The 19,213-nt window shown below is 38.3% G+C and overlaps 1 protein-coding gene across 2 annotated transcripts; it reads right to left on the minus strand.

Annotated features, from left to right (window-relative positions):
- Positions 1 to 727: 727 nt before the first annotated feature.
- On the minus strand, positions 728 to 18,635 carry LACTB (lactamase beta). 2 transcript variants are annotated; one of them, XM_027553807.1, is made up of 6 exons: positions 18,191 to 18,629; positions 17,680 to 17,746; positions 14,268 to 14,458; positions 13,638 to 13,989; positions 12,583 to 12,748; positions 728 to 1,538 (listed from the first exon to the last, which is right to left on the minus strand). In XM_027553807.1, the coding sequence occupies exons 1-6, from the start codon at positions 18,551 to 18,553 to the stop codon at positions 1,007 to 1,009; spliced, it is 1,671 nt and encodes a 556-aa protein (XP_027409608.1). In that variant the 5' UTR covers positions 18,554 to 18,629; the 3' UTR covers positions 728 to 1,006. The 2 variants fall into 2 exon arrangements, 1 of the variants encoding a protein (XP_027409608.1); XR_003513099.1 differs by having other exon boundaries at positions 1,524 to 1,538; positions 12,583 to 12,744; positions 18,191 to 18,635.
- Positions 18,636 to 19,213: the final 578 nt, after the last annotated feature.

Below are 19,213 nucleotides of genomic sequence, written 5' to 3' on the forward strand. Positions count from 1 at the left end.
ATCCCTGGTCAGGAGCTAAGATTCCACATGTGACTTGGTGTGGCCAAAAATGAAAGCAGGCTGAGAAAGCCACTTGGATGCAAACACATGTTGCCTTTCATGAAAAGAGTAATTCAGAGGGCAGAGCCAAGAGTTTAGAGAACACAGCCAAGAGCCAAGAACTATTCTTAGGCCTTGAGCACTAATCAAGCAGCTACCAACCTGTGTCTGGCTGGGGAGCAAATAATATCTTTAGTTCACAAATCTTAAAATCTGTGAGTGAATGAGCATTTGCGAAACATTTCCTCTAGGACCAGAAAAGCCTTTAGATAACTACAACATATTGTCTGCACCCTCATTAGAGACTCTGGTGTCAGATCCATCCAGTCAAGCTACTCCTGAATTCTTGACCTTCAGAAACCATGGGATAATAAATGTATGTTGTTTTAAGCTGCAATAGAGAACTAATATACCATTTCTCACAGTCTTGTTTCTGCCGTCATTTTTTTTTTCTTTTTAAAACATATTTATTTATTGGTTGTGGCAGGTCTTGGTTGTGGCATGCAGGATCTTAAGTTGCAGCATGTGGGATCTATTTCCCTGACCAGGGAGTGAACCTGGATCTCCTGCATTGGGAGCATGGAATCTTAGCCACTGGACCACAAGGGAAGTACCATCTGCTGTCATATTAAAAGAACAATATTTTGAGTCTGCTGTTGAATGAAATTTCCTCTATATTACACATTCAGAAAGTACACTTTTATCAGAATATTTTATTTCAAGAGTTAACACTTTTTTCAAAAAGTAAAAATATAGTTACTTCCCTGAGTATAAAGAACTCATCCTCCAATAAAAGACAATTACAAAAGTAAGCAATTAGAGGTACATAATTCTCTGCATTCAGTTATACTCTATTACAAATTTATTCTTTAAAATTGCATGTATTTTGGGACTTCAATGTTTCAAAACAAAACAAAAACCAACAAACAAAAACAAAACCATAACAGCTTGTTTTGCACCTGTGATGTTAAGGTATGTCTGATCTGTCTTTATCAAATTCCAGAGCAATCTTTAAAGCAGTGCTGTTGAGGCCAACAGACTGCATGTTACATATGATAGAAACAACTATTCCTCTTGGGGGGACCTTGTTATTTAGCGCTTCTGCATCCAGTTCTTCAGGAAGGACCAGCAGGACACTACTGGCACCCACTGCGCCTCCAGTGTGTGAGGCATAATGCCGCTGCTTCCTGCAAGAACCGTATGTCTGCTTCTTTTCCACCACGCCCCAGGCCATTGCATATTTACCCTCTTTATCCCAAGACATCTCTGTGTTAGGGACTGGTGTCCAAATCATCAGCATTGTTTCCGGTTTAAGATATCCAGGTAAAAGATTTTCATTTGCGTTCTTAAACAGCCCGACTTGGTAACCATATAGCATCGCATTCCCAAATTTCAGAAGGTCACCCACTGTAGACAGAAATCCACCACCAGCCCATTTATAGGAGTTATCCACGTAAGGTGTGTTGACAAGGCGTTTCTTTTTATTGTAAACATAAAATCTAAAATGAAATAAGAATAGTCATTAAAAATGTGATAGTCTAGTATTGACTCCATACATGAAGATGAATAGAAAAATGTATACATGAGACAGACTGTATTTCATTGTAGTGAATATATTTTCTCAGAAAGTAACCACTACTTTTCAGTATGATTCAAATAAAATGAAACACAAGCTACTGAGTAAAGTATAGAAAGCTGATTGTTTTTTCTATTGCAAGCCTTGCCCATGCTGAGTGTATGAAACTTCTAATACTGTTAAAAGATGTACTGATTAGTACACATGATATATATTTGCCCTGTGCATATGCAGAAACACCTAATGTTTGGTAGATATTTTCAGTTCCTGGGTTCAGTGAACCATGTTACATGTAAATTTTATAACTAAAAACATATCATTGGGATGTTCAGGAATAAGGTTAATATTTATCAGAAGACTACATCTCCTGATTAAAAATAACATAGAAATACTATGTATAATGATGGGACGGGGTACTTTCTTGGTGTAGTGGAACAGCTGCTGCTAAGTCACTTCAGTAGTATCCGACTCTGTGCGACCCCATAGACATCCGGCAGCCCACCAGGCTCCCCCGTCCCTGGGATTCTCCAGGCAAGAACACTGGAGTGGGTTGCCATTTCCTTCTCCAGGGCATGAAAGTGAAAAGTGAAAGTGAAGTCGCTCAGTCGTGTTCGACTCTCAGCGACCCCATGGACTGCAGCCTTCCAGGTTCCTCCATCCATGGGATTTTCCAGGCAAGAGTACTGGAGTCGGGTGCCATTGCCTCAGCAGGAGTTAGCAAATCTCAGCCTGAATCCCAACTCTCACCCTTAATAACTATGTTTATTTTATTTGATTAATAAACATGTATATACTTCTTACTATGTTCCAGGTATTGTTCTAAGAACTATATACATATGAACTAATTTATTCCTGTAACAATGTTAGGAGATAGATACTACTACAATTCCTAAGGCACAGAGAACATATATAACTTGTCCAAAGCCACACAGTTTATAAGTGGCAGAATTGGATTAAAATCTAGGCAATCTGTTGCCTCTCTGCTTCCATCTTAATTTGTAAAATGGGGACAAAAACATCTACTTTGCAGAGTTAGAAATAAATGTATAAAGCACTCTGCATATTTCTAATAGGTACTTAATAAAGGTTTACTCGCTTAAGTATTCAACAGTTATTGATGGAACATGTACTACATGCCAGGTACTGTTTGGATGCTGGGATAAAGTGTAAAACAAAAGAGACTGACCTCATGAAGTTTCCATTCTAATATGAGGAGACTGTACCATACATTAGGTACATAAAATGAAATCACAAAATAAATAATAAAGGACACAACTCTTGAGGCTTCTGCCTTTCAAGATTCATAATAAAATGGTACTCTTGGGTTTTCAGTTTGCTGACAGTCTCACCTGTAATGACTCTCATCTTCATCTATCCTTGGCTATTCATAAGCACAGTTAGACCTGAATCTTACCATCACTTTTTTATCTGTTTTAACACTAGGGTCTCAAACTCAGAAATTTCTTCCTATGACTATGACTTCCAATCCTTCCAGCTCTCCAAAAATGAACCTGCTCTCTGTCCTCAATGGAACCTTCATCCATGCCCATTGAGTCTTCTCAATTTTCCCAGGTCTTTTAGTTTCTAGTGGTTTCCTCTGATTTTCTCTTCTGCTGTTGCTGCTGCTATTCTAGGCTGAACTATATCATCAGTCGTTTCACCTATTTTGGTTGTGGTCTTTAGTGAGACCACATCTTTTGGTTCCTTACTGTTCTGAACTTATACTATACCAATCCATTAATTCTGAATAAACCTAGGTATCCCGTATATACCAAGAAAGGCTGCAGGAATTCATATAACAAAGCTGACTGCTATAAATTCATACTCTTGCTAAGGGTCTTTGCTGTTGTTCTCAAATCCTTTTATTCTTCTCCTGGGTACTCCCTGATATGTTGTTGCTGTTGTAGTCACTAAGTTGTGTCCGACTCTTTGCAACCCCATGGGCTATAGGCTACCAGGCTCCTCTGTCCATGAAATTTCCCAGGCAAGAATATTGGAGTGGGTTGCCATTTCCTTCTCCAGGGCATCTTCCCAACCCAGGGATCGAACTTATGTCTCTTGCATTGGCAGGCAGATTCTTTACCACTGAGCCAGCAGGGACGCCCCACTCCCTGGTGTACTCTTCACAGTTGTGATTCCTGATCTCACCCTCAGCCCCCTATCCTACTTTAGGCTTAGTCAGCAGATAACTATATTCTTTGTTTTACTGAGAAGATTGAGACCATCCAAAGTGAGCTAGAAACTCCCATCTTCATCTTAAAATGCATTTACATCATCATGCAATCTATACAAAAAATTTCCTATTGTTTTCAAGAGTAATTCTACTACCTGCATCTTCGACCACCTCCTATCACCTCTACAACCTTGTTTCACCAGTTATACTTCCTAGACTGTAGTACCTCCTTGCAGTTTGCCCTGCAAGCAGAAGCCACAGATTGTGCCTCCTCCTTTTCTAGCCATAAAAAACCCTCCAATGGTTATGAATGTAATGAGAATAAAACCCAAATTTCTCACAATGGTCTATGATACAGTCAATGGCCTTCAGTACAGGCAGGACTAACTCCCCAAGGGAAATTGTGAGAGGCATTTTTTTTTAGCTGTCACAATTATTGGAGGGCTATTACTGAGACTTAAGGGGTAGGGGCCTAAGGGTCCTAAATGTCCTGTAGTGTATAGGAAAGCCCCACACCATGGTGCATTCTCCTATATCTATATCCTGTGAGGTCAACCATCCTACCAGATGTTCATGTAAGCAAAAATAAAATCTGTTTGTAACTAGTTGAGCCTAGAACCTCCTCCATTTTATATGTAAATACAAACTACTTTTTGGCACATTTTTACTCTAAGATGAATTCTTGAGTGCAGCCTTAGTGAAAATTGAAGACCACACTGTATTTTGCTTAAAACTTTAGCCAGAGTTTTAAGGACATGGGTTGAAGCACCAAATGCAATAAACCTGTACTGGTCTGCATTTACTTGTCACATTTAAAATAATTTTACATATTAAGTTGCAGTTAACTTTGTCACATCTTCACATGTTGTGGTAAGTAAATTTTATCATATTGAGACATCTATTATATACCATATTTTTCTATTATATAATATTCCTTTTATTTCTTTTTTTTTACATTTTAGTTAAGAGTATTGAATATAGGTTATATGATTTCCTATTTTCATTTCACATAACAAGGGAAGTGTTAAAACATATTGTTAAAGTAAGGAGCAGTGCGTCTAATGGCACTGATCCTCACTGTCCAATATAATTTAGCCCTTGCTCACCTCTGGGACCTCATCAATTACAACCTCTGTCTTCCTTCATAGCTTTCCTTATTATTCATATTTCAATTCAACTGACATGGCCTAAAACCAATATATTTTAAATAGACCTTCCCTTAACAACCTCTTCCTGTATATCCCACTGCTCTGTTCTATTTTCTTCACGTCAATATAGGAGATTCTTCGTTTACACTCCCATAGAATGTAAGTTTCATAAGGGCAGAAATCTTATCTACCTGGTTCATTGGTATTTCCCCCATCTAGAACAGTACTGGACACCCACTGAGTACTGTGAAATATGTTGAACATGTGAAAGCATCATTTGTTGGCCAAGCATGTAATGGAGACTCCTTGCAAGGCATGGACAGAAAAGAAAAACCATACACTGTGGCTGCTCTCAAGGGCAAACAGTCTTGTTGGACAGTTCTTAAATTTTAGAACACCATATGAATTGCCTGGAGATTTTGTTAAAATGCAGATTCTGCTTCAGCAGGTCTGGGGGGGCCTCAAATCTTGCACTTCTAACAAGCTCCCAAGTGATGCCAACATTGCTTTGAGTAACAGGTTATGGGATGACTAGAAAGATGGATGTGAGGAATCCTGAGCACTAGTGAGAGCAAGACTTGTTGAAATGGTTCCTCACTCTGCTGGGGAGCAAAAGAGTTCAGTCTGACTGAAGCAGAGAGTGCTTCACAAGGTGATGACAGAGGAGTAGACATGGGACAGGGTACACGTCATAAGGCTTTCCTTGCCGTGATAGGAATTTTGACGCCTTCACCTTTAGTTCACAAAATGCTCTAGTTTTCTATATGCTAAGGGAAAACACACACACACACACTTTTTTTTTTTTTCTTATCCTCGTTACAGCTTCCAGTTTCCAGTCTTTTCACTCTCGGTTCAGTTCAGTCACTCAGTCGTGCCCGATTCTTTGCGACCCCATGAATCGCAGCATGCCAGGCCTCCCTGTCCATCACCAACTCCTGGAGTTCACCATGTCCATCGAGTTGGTGATGCCATCCAGCCATCTCATCCTCTGTTGTCCCCTTCTCCTCCTGCCCCAATCCCTCCCAGCATCAGGGTCTTTTCCAATGAGTCAACTCTTCACATGAGGTGGCCTAAGTATTGGAGTTTCAGCTTCAACATCAGTCCTTCCAATGAATATTCAGGACTGATCTTTAGGATGGACTGGTTGGATCTCCTTGCAGTCCAAGGGACTCTCAAGAGTCTTCTCCAACACCACAGTTCAAAAGCATCAATTCTTCAGCGCTCAGCTTTCTTTATAGTCCAACTCTCACATCCATACATGACTACTGGAAAAATCATAGCCTTGACTAGATGGACCTTTGTTGGCAAAGTAATGTCTCTGCTTTTGAATATGCTGTCTAGGTTGTTTATGACTTTCCTTCCAAGGAGTAAGCGTCTTTTAATTTCATGGCTGCAATCAACATCTGCAGTAATTTTGGAGCCCAGAAAAATAAAGTCTGACACTGTTTCCCCATCTATTTCCCATGAAGTGATGGGACCGGAGGCCATGATCTTAGTTTTCTGAATGTTGAGCTTTAAAGCCAACTTTTTCACTCTCCGCTTTCACTTTCATCAAGAGGCTTTTTAGTTCCTCTTCACTTTCTGCCATAAGGGTGGTGTCATCTGCATATCTGAGGTTATTGATATTTCTCCTGGTAATCTTGATTCCAGCTTGTGCTTCTTCCAGCCCAGCATTTCTCATGCATAGATGTTAAATAAACAGGGTGACAATATACAGCCTTGACGTACTCCTTTTCCTATTTGGAACCAGTCTGTTGTTTCCTGTCCAGTTCTAACTGTTGCTTCCTGACTTGCATACAGGTTTCTCAAGAGGCAGGTCAGGTGTTCTGGTATTCCCATCTCTTTCAGAATTTTCCACAGTTTATTGTGATCCACACAGTCAAAGGCTTTGGCATAGTCGATAAAGCAGAAATTGATGTTTTTCTGGAACTCCATTGCTTTTTCGATGATCCAGCAGATCTTGGCAATTTGATCTCTGGCTCCTCTGCCTTTTCAAAACCAGCTTGAATATCTGGAAGTTCATGGTTCATGTATTGCTGAAGCCTGGCTTGGAGAATTTTGAGCATTACTTTCCTAACGTGTGAGAGGAGTGCAATTGTGCGGTAGTTTGAGCATTCTTTGGCATTGCCTTTCTTTGGGATTGGAATGAAAACTGACCTTTTCCAGTCCTGTGGCCACTGCTGAGTTTTCCAAATTTGCTGGCATATTGAGTGCAGCACTTTCACAGCATCATCTTTCAGTATTTGCAATAGCTCAACTGGAATTCCATCACCTCCACTAGCTTTGTTGGTAGTGATGCTTTCCTAAGGCCCACTTGACTTCACATTCCAGGATGTCTGGCACTCTCATATATTGCCAAACTACACAAAACAGTCCACACCTGCTGTTTTCATGCACTCACCCTCTCCATTCATTCAGTTCCTTAGAAGGCTTCTGTTCCTTCATCTCTACTAAACAGCTCTCTTGCGTGTTATCAAGGATCTTCTAATTCCCCTCATTCTAGCTTCCCCTGTAGCTCTGTGACCCAACACATCACTGACACTCCCCACAGGCCACTTTGCTCTGTTCTCTCTCTTCTAGCTCTCAGTCCCGTGATTCCCCAGATCCCTCCCATCACCAGGGGTTCCAGGGTCCCAGGTCTTCTTTTCTATAGGAATTAACTACAAAACTGCAGCTGTACCACAATCCCTGTTCCAAATTTACCACCGGTTTTTCTATTAGCATTAATGAATCTCAAATTTGTTTCTCAATGTTGTTTACCAGATTGAGTAGTGGGCCTCACCCTTTCCTTCAAAATTCATAACACTGAAGGATAGTGGGCACATAATTTGCAAAATGACTCCTCTTTCTTCTGTCATGATTCTTATATGTCTCCCAAAAGTCCAAGTCATAATATTGAGTGAAGCAAGAGTGACCACAGGTATATGCTCTGAAGATTAAAAAAGTCTACAGAGGATCTAAATATGCTCCCCTATGAGCCAATGATTTGATACATTGTCTTCTCATTTTGCAAAATGAACGTGTCCAGAAGTGATCTCGTCTGAACTTTCTCATATTTCTCCTCTCCATTAAGATCTTTCTTGCCTCTCTTGCCCTCAACTCTCTCACATTCAGTAATGACAAATCTCATCATCCAACCTTAGCTTTCTGTCTAATCTTTCTCCCTTCCTTTCATTTCTATAGCCACTCTTGTATTTAAGGTCCTCGTTACTTTTTGCCTGAATGCTGATTACACTTGTATTTCCAGTCAATCAAATTTCAAAAAAATCTCACATGATAGAATAATTAAAAATAGGTTTCTCAATGAAAAATATATTTGTTAGAGTGATCGCCAAGCTTGTAAACTAGGAGAGACCTACAAACCTATTTTGGTTAATAATCAGCTTTGCATTATACAACTTTTAATGAAGTGTTTCAAAGCACTTACATCAAGGCTGGAAATTAGGATGACTCCTCTTTTAAAATAAATTCTAAGCTTTAATCTTTTGATTCCTTTTTACAGAGGACAAATTAATGACTTCTCATGAAAATATTCTTGATCAGCTGAATAACTTCACTATTTCAAATTCTTAAAGGATTTCTGCACTAAAAGAATGGAATTATGGACACAAGTTCTTCAATTACTGGAATATCTTTGTAACTGAATAATTGATGGAATGATGCCAGATGACAAAACAGTCATCCTGAAGAATCTCTATAGTTTCTGCACAACATTATAGTACTATAGAAATCTACATCTAGAAGCTTATAAATGCAAAATAATTTTAAATCCTTTTTAAATGCCTTTACAAATAATTATGCATCACTTTGTATTTTATTGCTTTAAGAAGTTAAAAAACCTATAGAATTTAACATGCATATTATACAAACCAATCTCACTCTAACATTTAGCATTAACATGGGCTGAACCTACTACCAGATAGGCTAAAGGCATAAAAGAAAGCTTCACAAGGAACAATGCTTAATCTTAGAAGATACTTGAAAAAATAAAAATAATTAATAATAAAGACAATAAGAGAAGGAAAAGACCATACTTATACTGTCAAACTACAGCAAACACTTCAGAAAACATTTTATTTGATTTTGGTCTTATCCAATTATGAAAGAGATCTTTGTTGCAAGTATTACGCCAAACACAGAGAAAATATGAATGGTATCTAATAATAAGCTAATGCATTGACTAAGGATTCCCCCATCAACAGTGTCCTTCAGTGGCAAGAACATTCACTCCATTCCCCTGTGGGTTTTTGCTTAAAGGGTTATTTAGTTTACTTGCTTATACAGAGTACACTTGAAATACAGAATAAATGTATCTATTTGCATATACAGAATCAATGTTCCTATTCTTCAAGAAACCCCAGTTTTATTCAGGACAACAATGCACCCAGCTAAAAACGGATTTCTCTGCATTCCTTACAGCTGAATGTGGCCTGACACTAAAATTCTGGCCAAAGAAAAGTAGGTAGTATTTCGGGGTGGGATTCTGGGAAAATATCTCAAACAGGTGACAGATACTGTGAGACACTATTTTAAAGACACACACACATTCACACAGAGAAGTGATAGAGATGATAAATATTTACTTCTGGGACACAGTAACTCTAAAAAGCCTAGGTCAAGATAATACAAACATATGTATGATTATACCAAGGGGTCAGTAGACTAGATAACAAAGCTGCAAATTTTTGCTCAAAATTTTATTTCTTGTAAAATTGTACCATAAAACAAATAGAAACATATGCAATTACTAAGTTTTACTTTAAGGTTTTTTGTTGTTTTTTTTTAAACATACATCTTTGAGAAGATTTCTTTTACTCCCTGCACTTCCACTCGAACCTGATGCCTCTAAGCCCTTTTGAAATAACTGTTACAAAAATAAGAATCAGAGTTGAGCTTTTAGAGGCCCCAGTAGAAATTCTATCAAGTAAAATAAAAACAAAGAAAATGGACAGAACATTTTCCTCTGTAACAACATTTCCTTCTTCTTTTAGTGTCCTACTTTATTTCTGTAGCCCATTTAATCTACCTAAACAGAATCACTTACTCCTTTAGCACCACTGGGCACAAGCAAAATCTAAAGAAAAACCCAGAGCTGATGGAAACCTTTAATGGTAGAAACAGAAACCCACTGCCTTTTCTCAAAGAATGGGCGATAAGATGAAACTAACTCACTGTCACATGCCATGTTTTGGTATTTGTGCATTACTTACTAAGAAAACAACAAACAACAGCTGACTTGCAGTCTGCACATTCATGGAGACTTAATTTTCAGTTGAGAAAAGAGGCTCAGTGATTCCCCCTTTTATAGAAGAGCAGGTATTTGTTATCAAATGCCTAGATTTAACTCAAAATAAGGTTATGCATCTATTCCAACACTACTAGAGAATCTTTTCTAGATTCAACTGACAACTTCAGGTGTTATTTTTTCCTATGTTTCCAGTAGAATATAATGTGGACCTAGACATAATAAGCATTGTCTGAAAACTAAGGTCATTTCCATCATTAAACTGTCTACAAATAACAAATGCTGGAGAGGGTATGGAGAAAAGGGAACCCTCCTACACTGTTGGTGGGAATGTAAGTTAGTGTAGCCGCTATGGAGAAGAGTAAGGAGGTTCCTCAAAAGATTAAAAATAGAATTGCCATATGATCCAGTAATACCACTCTTTGGCATATACTTGGACTAAACCGTAATTCAAAAAGATACATGCACCTCTATGTTCACAGAAGCACTGTTTGCAATAGCCAAGACATGGAAACAATCTATATGTCCAGTGACGAATAAATAAATATGTGGTGTGTATACACACACACACACATACACACACACATGATGTATACTCAGCCACAAAAAAAGAAATAATGTCATTTGTAGCAACATGGATGTAACTAGAGATTATCATACTAAGTAAGTCAGGAAGAGAAAGACAAATACCATATGATATCACTCATATATGGAATCTAAAATACTGCACACATGAACCTACCTACAAATCAGAAACAGACTCACAGACATAGAGAATGGGCCGTGGTTGCCAAAGGGGAGGTGAGGAGGCAGAGGGATGAACTGGGAGCCTGGGGTTAGCTGATGCAAACTGTTACATTTAGAACGGATAAACAACAAGGTCCTACTAATACAGCACAGAGAAATATATCCAACCTCCTGGGATACACCATAATAGAAAATAATATTAAATAAAGAATGTGTATATGTGTATAACTGAGCCTCTTTGCTATACAGCAGAAATTAGCACAACATTGTAAATCAACTACACTTCAATTAAAAAAAAAAAAAGAACAAAACAACAACAAAAAAAACCCTACAGGTCACTTAAACTTATAATTCACTGCTTGCTGCTAACCTAATTTCTTTTAGGTTCAAAAAATCTATTTCAGGCTGATTTGCAATGCATATTTGATCCTTTTAAATAAGCTGATAATTTTAAAATGGTAATTTAACTAAATACAACAGAAAACTGAACAAAGCTAGTATGGGGAGATAAACCTACAAACCTCTACCATTTCATCCAGTCAAGTATCATTAAGTCATTTGTAAAGTGTGTCCTCTAATGGAAACTTAAAAGGTAAAAGTAACAGTTGATTTGTTAAATGTGTTGTTACCTTTCTAACCAACCAAATAATAAGAGTAAAATGGAAAACACTATAACTGTAAAACTCGAATTAGTCTTTAGTCACAAGATTTTCTTTCACTGCCTTTTTTATACATTACTACTAAAAATTATGACAAAATTTTAGCTTGATTATTTCAATAAAATGATTTTCAAAGTTTTACAGGGGAGAAAACTGGTATATACCACTTCAAATTATCACCACCAGTAAAGGAATACAATGAATTCATGTGACTTCTGAGAGACCTGACGATTAAATGTAACGTGCGATCCTAGATTAGATCCTGCACCAGAAAGAAAAATGTTTTTCCTTGTGTTATAAAGGACATTATTGGGGCAACTGATAAAATCTGAATACTGTGTGTAGATTTGATACAAGCATTATGTTGATGTTAATTTCCTGAATGCCCTTAGTTTTAGAAAATACATATTTAAGTATTTATGGGTACCACTTAAGTATAAGGGGTAGCATATTACCAACTGATTTCCAAATGGCTGAGAAAAAAATAACAGAGACAGACAGATAAAGCAAATGTAGTAAAATAACTAACGTGGGGAATCTGGTTGAAGAGTATATGAAAATTCTTTGTACCAGTTTGTGTAACTTTTCTATAAGTGTAAGATAATTTCTAAATTTAAAAAATAATTAAAAATAATAAAAGGTAAATAAAAGATTAACTAAAATATAAGGGATGATGGAAGATCAAATTATAGATAGCCATGATGGGTAAAATTTTAGTTTAATTATTCATGTGCTTAAATTATTATTGCTAACTTTTATCTAAGGAACTTGGACTACTTCATATATATATATATATATATATATATACAAATATATATGAAAAATAAAATACATTTTATTTTACTTACATTTTAGGTGGAAAAAGAGACATGAAGAAAAGCTCCCAAAATGTGGCAGGTTGATTATGGAATGGAGACAAGCAAAGCGTGACTTTAAATTGATAACATAGTATGAAGATGCAATATAGCTAGACATACCAGAAGGTAATCATTTACCTTGCTCTATTGTAAATCACTGGCTCATTTTCCTCCTGCACAGTTGTCAGCATATCCAAGTCATGGAATATTTTCTGCATATAGTCCAAATATTTATATCCTGAAGCTCTTTCTACTATGGCTGCCAGTAGGGTATAGCCAAAAGTTGAATACAAAAACTGACTACCTTGAGACATCATTGCAAAGGGGGAAAAAAAAAAAAGTGCTTCATTATTATTCAAAAACATGCAAAATATTTTTCTACTGAAAACTGGCATATTTTTAAAACTAGAATATTTTACTAACCATTTAGGTGAAGATCATGAATGATATATTAACAAATTTAGTCAACTTTGCAATGGCCCTGCTTATTTCATGTCTCAAACACAAGCATGTTAATAAAATGATCGATATATTTATTAGTTTTTTTGTTTGTTTTTTGTTTTCTTCGCCATGCCCCAGTTGGGATTTGAACCCCTTGCCCCTTGCCATGGAAGGTTGGAGTCCTAACCACTGGATGTCTAGGGAATTTCCACAAACCACTTTTAAAATGAAAATGGACTACAAGGACATAAACCTACAATAAATTTAAAGATAAAGTGGTTTTGGCAGGCATCATACCAAAAAATACACAAAAAATTATTTTTATAGAGCAGCTTTTTGGGAAATAAAATTAAGCTGGGGTATGCTAATTTCTTTAAGAAATGAATGTATAAAACAAATTGAACAATTTAATTAAATACTAACAAAATACAAAAAATCAGCAATGCTTCATCATGCAAACTTTGGTCCAAATTTTATTTGGAGGGCTATTCCAACACCTTATTTTTTCCATGAATATCCTGATACTGAGAATCCATTAAATGTCTAGGTAGCCTCCAGTGAAGTTAAAGCAAACAACTAACTGCTTGAATGCTAGGCTTTGTTAAGAACTATAGACAACAAAGGCAAGCATGTAACAAAACCATACCATCATCAACCACATTGAATGCACTCAGGATGGTATTATTTTGGAGTTTCTGAAAATTAATCATTCAATAATGATGATTTTGTAAAAAGAAGAAATTAACACTCACCAGGTTTGAAGAACAAAGGGTCATTTTTAAATAATCTTAGAGATTCAATTGAATTTTCAAATTTTTCTTTCAAATATAATTCACCTTGTTCAAAATCATTCTTTTTCTTGCAAGGTTTTGAATTTCGGCCTTTGGTTTCATTATCTTGCTCTACCTTAGCTTTCACAAAGTCATTCTTTTCGTTACTTTTGCCTCCTTTTTCTTTTAACTCTTTTTCTTGGTCAGATTCCATCATCTCTTTCATCATCTTTAAGGCTTTATAAGCTTTCTCTTCTTTCACCTTTTTCATGTCCTTTTCATAATGACGAATTCCACTTAAATGGGAAATCAATAATCTTGTTGTGACAGACACCTAACAGTAAAAACATGAAAATTCAACTACGGTATTAAACTGCATAATAAAAAGTCAGTAGCCTTGTAATAATGTTCCAGCAATATTTTCCATTTTAAACTGCTGCTATCATGTACGCATCTTTAGCCTCAAATTTTAGAAAAATATCCAATCAGTTATTACCAGGAGAAAATAAAACTTTAATCCATTAACAAAATTTAAAAACAAATCAAAGAATCTTATGAAAGCTTTTAAAACACTTAGACGTCATTAGAAAAAGGAACTATGAGCTTCATTACCTTTTCACCTTCATATTCTTTTTCTGGGAATTCAGGAACATAATGTTGTACTGGAATATCAAGATCCAGTTTCCCTGCTTCCCACAGTTTGGCAATAGCAACCATAGTGAGGCTTTTGCTGATACTGGCAATTCTCATAACTGTCTCTGGCTTGCATGGTACACGGTTCTCAACGTCAGCATAACCTAAACCTTTGGGAGAAAAAAGCAAAAAGTCATAATAGGTCTCATGGTCAAAGGAGTCTTCAAAAACTGAAATAATACTATCTTAAAACATTCCATGTGCTTATCAAAAGAAAAAGCTATTCCGCTTGCATAACTAATCAAAACTGAACATATAAGGGATGAGTCTTAGCAATACTGACAACTGTAGGCCTAACAATTTAACCTTATAACAAGACTGAAATTGTACCTTGTGCAAAACAGTAATGTTATGATTCAGTTACTAATGCTTAGCTTATCTAAACAATTTGTTTATTCCATATTTTAAATAAATTACATTCTTTAAGGAAAACATCATTGTTCTTCAGATTATATTTATTCTTGATTTTTTAGTGAGTTTATACAAAATCCCTAAAAATGATTAATAAAACAAATGTGAAAAGATGCCCCAGAAAACCAATCAAGCTAATCATCAATTAAATTCAGCTGCAGGTCAGAAGAAAACTAATGTACTCATGGGGTCACAAAGAGTCAGACACGACTGAACATCAACTAGTTTAAATAAAGCTCCTTCTAACCTCTGAGCCACCAGGGAAGCCCAGAAAAGATTTTACGTTTCGTTTCATCTTCTGTAGGATAAAAGTGTGGCAATCTAAGATATATAAAGAACTTAGATCTGAAAAGAATGAAAAGGTATAATTATTTTCACCTGTAAATGTAGATTATGCAGAAAAATACCTGCATAAAAACAAAGCCCTCACCTACAGAGCTGACATTTATATAATTTTTATTATAATATCTTTCATAAATGTTGATTGGGCTATGCTTAAACTTGGATAAAGAATCACTTTTTCTTTAAATTCAAAACCTTACTGCTCCTATCAACTTCTAAAAGTACTCCTTCCTTTAAATGATGTCTGAAACAACACTTCCTAAAAGCTGGGTTTCTAAAAACCTGCTGTGATGAGTTGGACCAATTTGTGCACAATGGAAAAGTAAATCAAATTACAAAATTCTTTGATAAAAGTATCACAGAATGACTAGGAATCTATCTTCCCAAGTCGCTAGCTTTTTTCTGAAAATATAGCTGACACCTCTGTATAGTCAAAAACAAAAACAAATAAAGTAGATTGTAAACTCATTGAAGAAAAAGAATCATGTATATCCCCAGTTCTTAGTACTGTGCATTTTACACAACAGAGGACTCAATAAATCGACTGAATAAAAAAAGAAAACCACTACAGTCTGATGTTTTATTTAATCATAAGGGTTATCTACAAACGTGCAGTTAACAGACTGTTTTATACACAACTTTGAAAGCAATATCACTGATGAACATAGATGCAAAAATCCTTAAAAAAATTCTAGCAATCAGAATCCAACAACACATTAAAAAGATCATACACCATGACCAAGTGGGCTTTATCCCAGGGATGCAAGGATTCTTCAATATCCGCAAATCTATCAATGTTATACACCACATTAACAAATTGAAAAACAAAAACTATATGATTATCTCAATAGATGCAGAGAAAGCCTTTGACAAAATTCAACATCCATTTATGATAAAAACTCTCCAGAAAGCAGGAATAGAAGGAACATACCTCAACATAATAAAAGCTATATATGACAAACCCACAGCAAACATTATCCTCAATGTTGAAAAATTGAAAGCATTTCCTCTAAAGTCAGGAACAAGACAAGGGTGCCCACTTTCACCATTACTATTCAACATGGTTTTGGAAGTTTTGGCCACAGCAATCAGAGCAGAAAAAGAAATAAAAGGAATCCAAATTGGAAAAGAAGTAAAACTCTCACTGTTTACAGATGACATGATCCTTTACATAGAAAACCCTAAAGACTCCACCAGAAAATTACTAGGACTAATCAATGATTATAGTAAAGTTGCAGGATATAAAATCAACACACAGAAATCCCTTGCATTCCTATACACTAATAATGAGAAAACTGAAAGAGAAATTAAGGAAACAATTCCATTCACCATTGCAACGGAAAGAATAAAATACTTAGGAATATATCTACCTAAAGAAACTAAAGACCTATATATAGAAAACTATAAAACACTGGTGAAAGAAATCAAAGAGGACACTAATAGATGGAGAAATATACCATGTTCATGGATTGGAAGAATCAATATAGTGAAAATGAGTATACTACCCAAAGCAATTTATAGATTCAATGCAATCCCTATCAAGCTACCAACAGTATTCTTCACAGAGTTAGAACAAATAATTTCACAATTTGTATGGAAATACAAAAAAACCTCGAACAGCCAAAGCTATCTTGAGAAAGAAGAATGGAACTGGAGGAATCAACCTGCCTGACTTCAGGCTTTATTACAAAGCCACAGTTATCAAGACAGTATGGTACTGGCACAAAGACAGAAATATTGATCAATGGAACAAAATAGAAAGCCCAGAGATAAATCCACACACATATGGACACCTTATCTTTGACAAAGGAGGCAAGAATATACAATGGATTAAAGACAATCTCTTTAACAAGTGGTGCTGGGAAAACTGGTCAACCACTTGTAAAAGAATGAAACTAGAACACTTTCTAACACCATACACAAAAATAAACTCAAAATGGATTAAAGATCTCAACGTAAGACCAGAAACTATAAAACTCCTAGAGGAGAACATAGGCAAAACGCTCTCCGACGTACATCACAGCAGAATCCTCTATGACCCACCTCCCAGAATATTGGAAATAAAAGCAAAAATAAACAAATGGGACCTAATTAAACTTAAAAGCTTCTGCACAACTAAGGAAACTATTAGCAAGGTGAAAAGGCAGCCTTCAGAATGGGAGAAAATAATAGCAAATGAAGCAACTGACAAACAACTAATCTCAAAAATATACAAGCAACTCCTACAGCTCAACTCCAGAAAAATAAATGACCCAATCAAAAAATGGGCCAAAGAACTAAACAGACATTTCTCCAAAGAAGACATACAGATGGCTAACAAACACACACACACAAAAAAAGAAAGCAATAAATTCAGTCTTTTAAGAAAGTGGGGGTAGAAACAAGCCATCTTTAAGACTCCAATTTATTCATCAGAGTCATATTTTAAACCTTGCTATTCTATTCCAACACAGAATAAAGTCCAATTCTTTATTCTGTTAGACACTTTTCTCTAAAGTATGTATTCCACTTCATGGGCAAGATTTTATTCACCGACTGGCAGAAAACAAGCCAATAAATAAAGCTCTTCTGAGCCTACCTTCTGACCAGACTTCTTTTCCATCTACAGAGACTCCAACTACGATGCCCGGTGCGCCCACCTCATCCTAAAAGCCAAGGGGAAAACACAGTTCAAGAGCACAGCTCAAAGACAGGCCGAAATCCGCCGCAGGTCCGCCAGCGCCTTACTCGAGGGCTTCTCTCGGCCCCGCCCCACCACGCCCCCTCAGCCCGGGCCCCGCCCACCTCGGCTCCGGCCGGCCGGGCGCTAACGGGGAGGGGGTGTGCCTGCCGGGCACCCTGAGGGGGAAGGGGCGGTCCCCGAGGCGGACCTTGACCTCCGCCCCGACTGGGGCAACCTCCCAACAGCTTCTGACCACGGCCGGGAGAACGGGAAACGGGAAGTCTTTCTCGCCACCAGCCGGCATCCCGCCGCCCGGGATGGGGTCCGCTCGCCCCGAAGGATAACCACCAAGGGGCCTCATTATTCCAGGGTTACGCCGGGGGTGGGGCTCCGCGTTCCCGGCTGTCTACGCCCCCGATCGCTCCACCTTGATCCTGTGCAGGAGGTCGCGGCTGCTGTCGATGGCTCTGGCGAAGTGCCTGGCGTGCGGCGGCGCAGGGGTCTGCGGAGACCACGGGGCGATGGGCTGTTCCTGTGCCTGCAGCGGCTCGGCCTGAGGCAGCGCCTCAGGGTCGGGGGCCGCGGCAGGTGGCGCGGGGGATGCGCCCCTCAGCCCGCCGGCCAGCTTAACCCCAAGTGCCAGCCCCAGCCCCAGTCCGAGGCCCCCGACCCACCCGGGGCCGAGTGGCGGCAGCCCGGCGCGCTGATGAGCCGCACGCCGCCCACAGCCCCAGGCGCAGCCCCCGGTGGTCGCTGCTCTGGCCATCACGGCTGACAGAAGCCGGTACATGGTGTCTCTGGTGAGCCGGCGGCTTCAGAGATCCCACAGGCCGGGCTGGCGGCTGAGGCTCAAGGAAGGGATGGGAGGGAGGGGAAGGGAGGGGGGCGGTGACTGCGCTCAGACCTTAGCAGTCAAGGCACGATGGGCAGAGCGCCGAGAGCATCGAGTCCTTCCTCTTTTCCTTTTTTAACTTTGTCCTGTGTCTTTCTCGATGTTTCTTCATCTTTCTCCGTCCCCTCCAGTTTCCCCACGTCTGCCTCCTCTTAGATCCGGTGTCGCCTCCTTAGAGAAGCGTTCTTAGGCCCCGTCCCTAGGAGCTCTCTCCACACCTGGAGCCCCAATGCGCACATCTCTTCAGTTCTGTTCAGTCGCTCAGTCACCGCCAGGCCTCCCTGTCCATCACCAACTCCCTGAGTTCACCCAAATTCATGTCCATCTAGTCGGTGATTCCATCCAGCCATCTCATCCTCTGTCATCCCCTTCTCCTCCTGCCCCCAATCCCTCCCAGCATCAGAGTCTTTTCCAATGAGTCAACTCTTTGCATGAGGTAGCAAAGTACTGGAGTTTCAGCTTTAGCATCATTCCTTCCCAAGAACACCCAGGGCTGATCTCCTTTAGAATGGACTGGTTGGATCTCCTTGCAGTCCAAGGGACTCTCAAGAGTCTTCT

This window comes from Bos indicus x Bos taurus, chromosome 10 (assembly GCF_003369695.1).
Source record: "Bos indicus x Bos taurus breed Angus x Brahman F1 hybrid chromosome 10, Bos_hybrid_MaternalHap_v2.0, whole genome shotgun sequence".
NCBI classification, from domain to species: domain Eukaryota; kingdom Metazoa; phylum Chordata; class Mammalia; order Artiodactyla; family Bovidae; genus Bos; species Bos indicus x Bos taurus.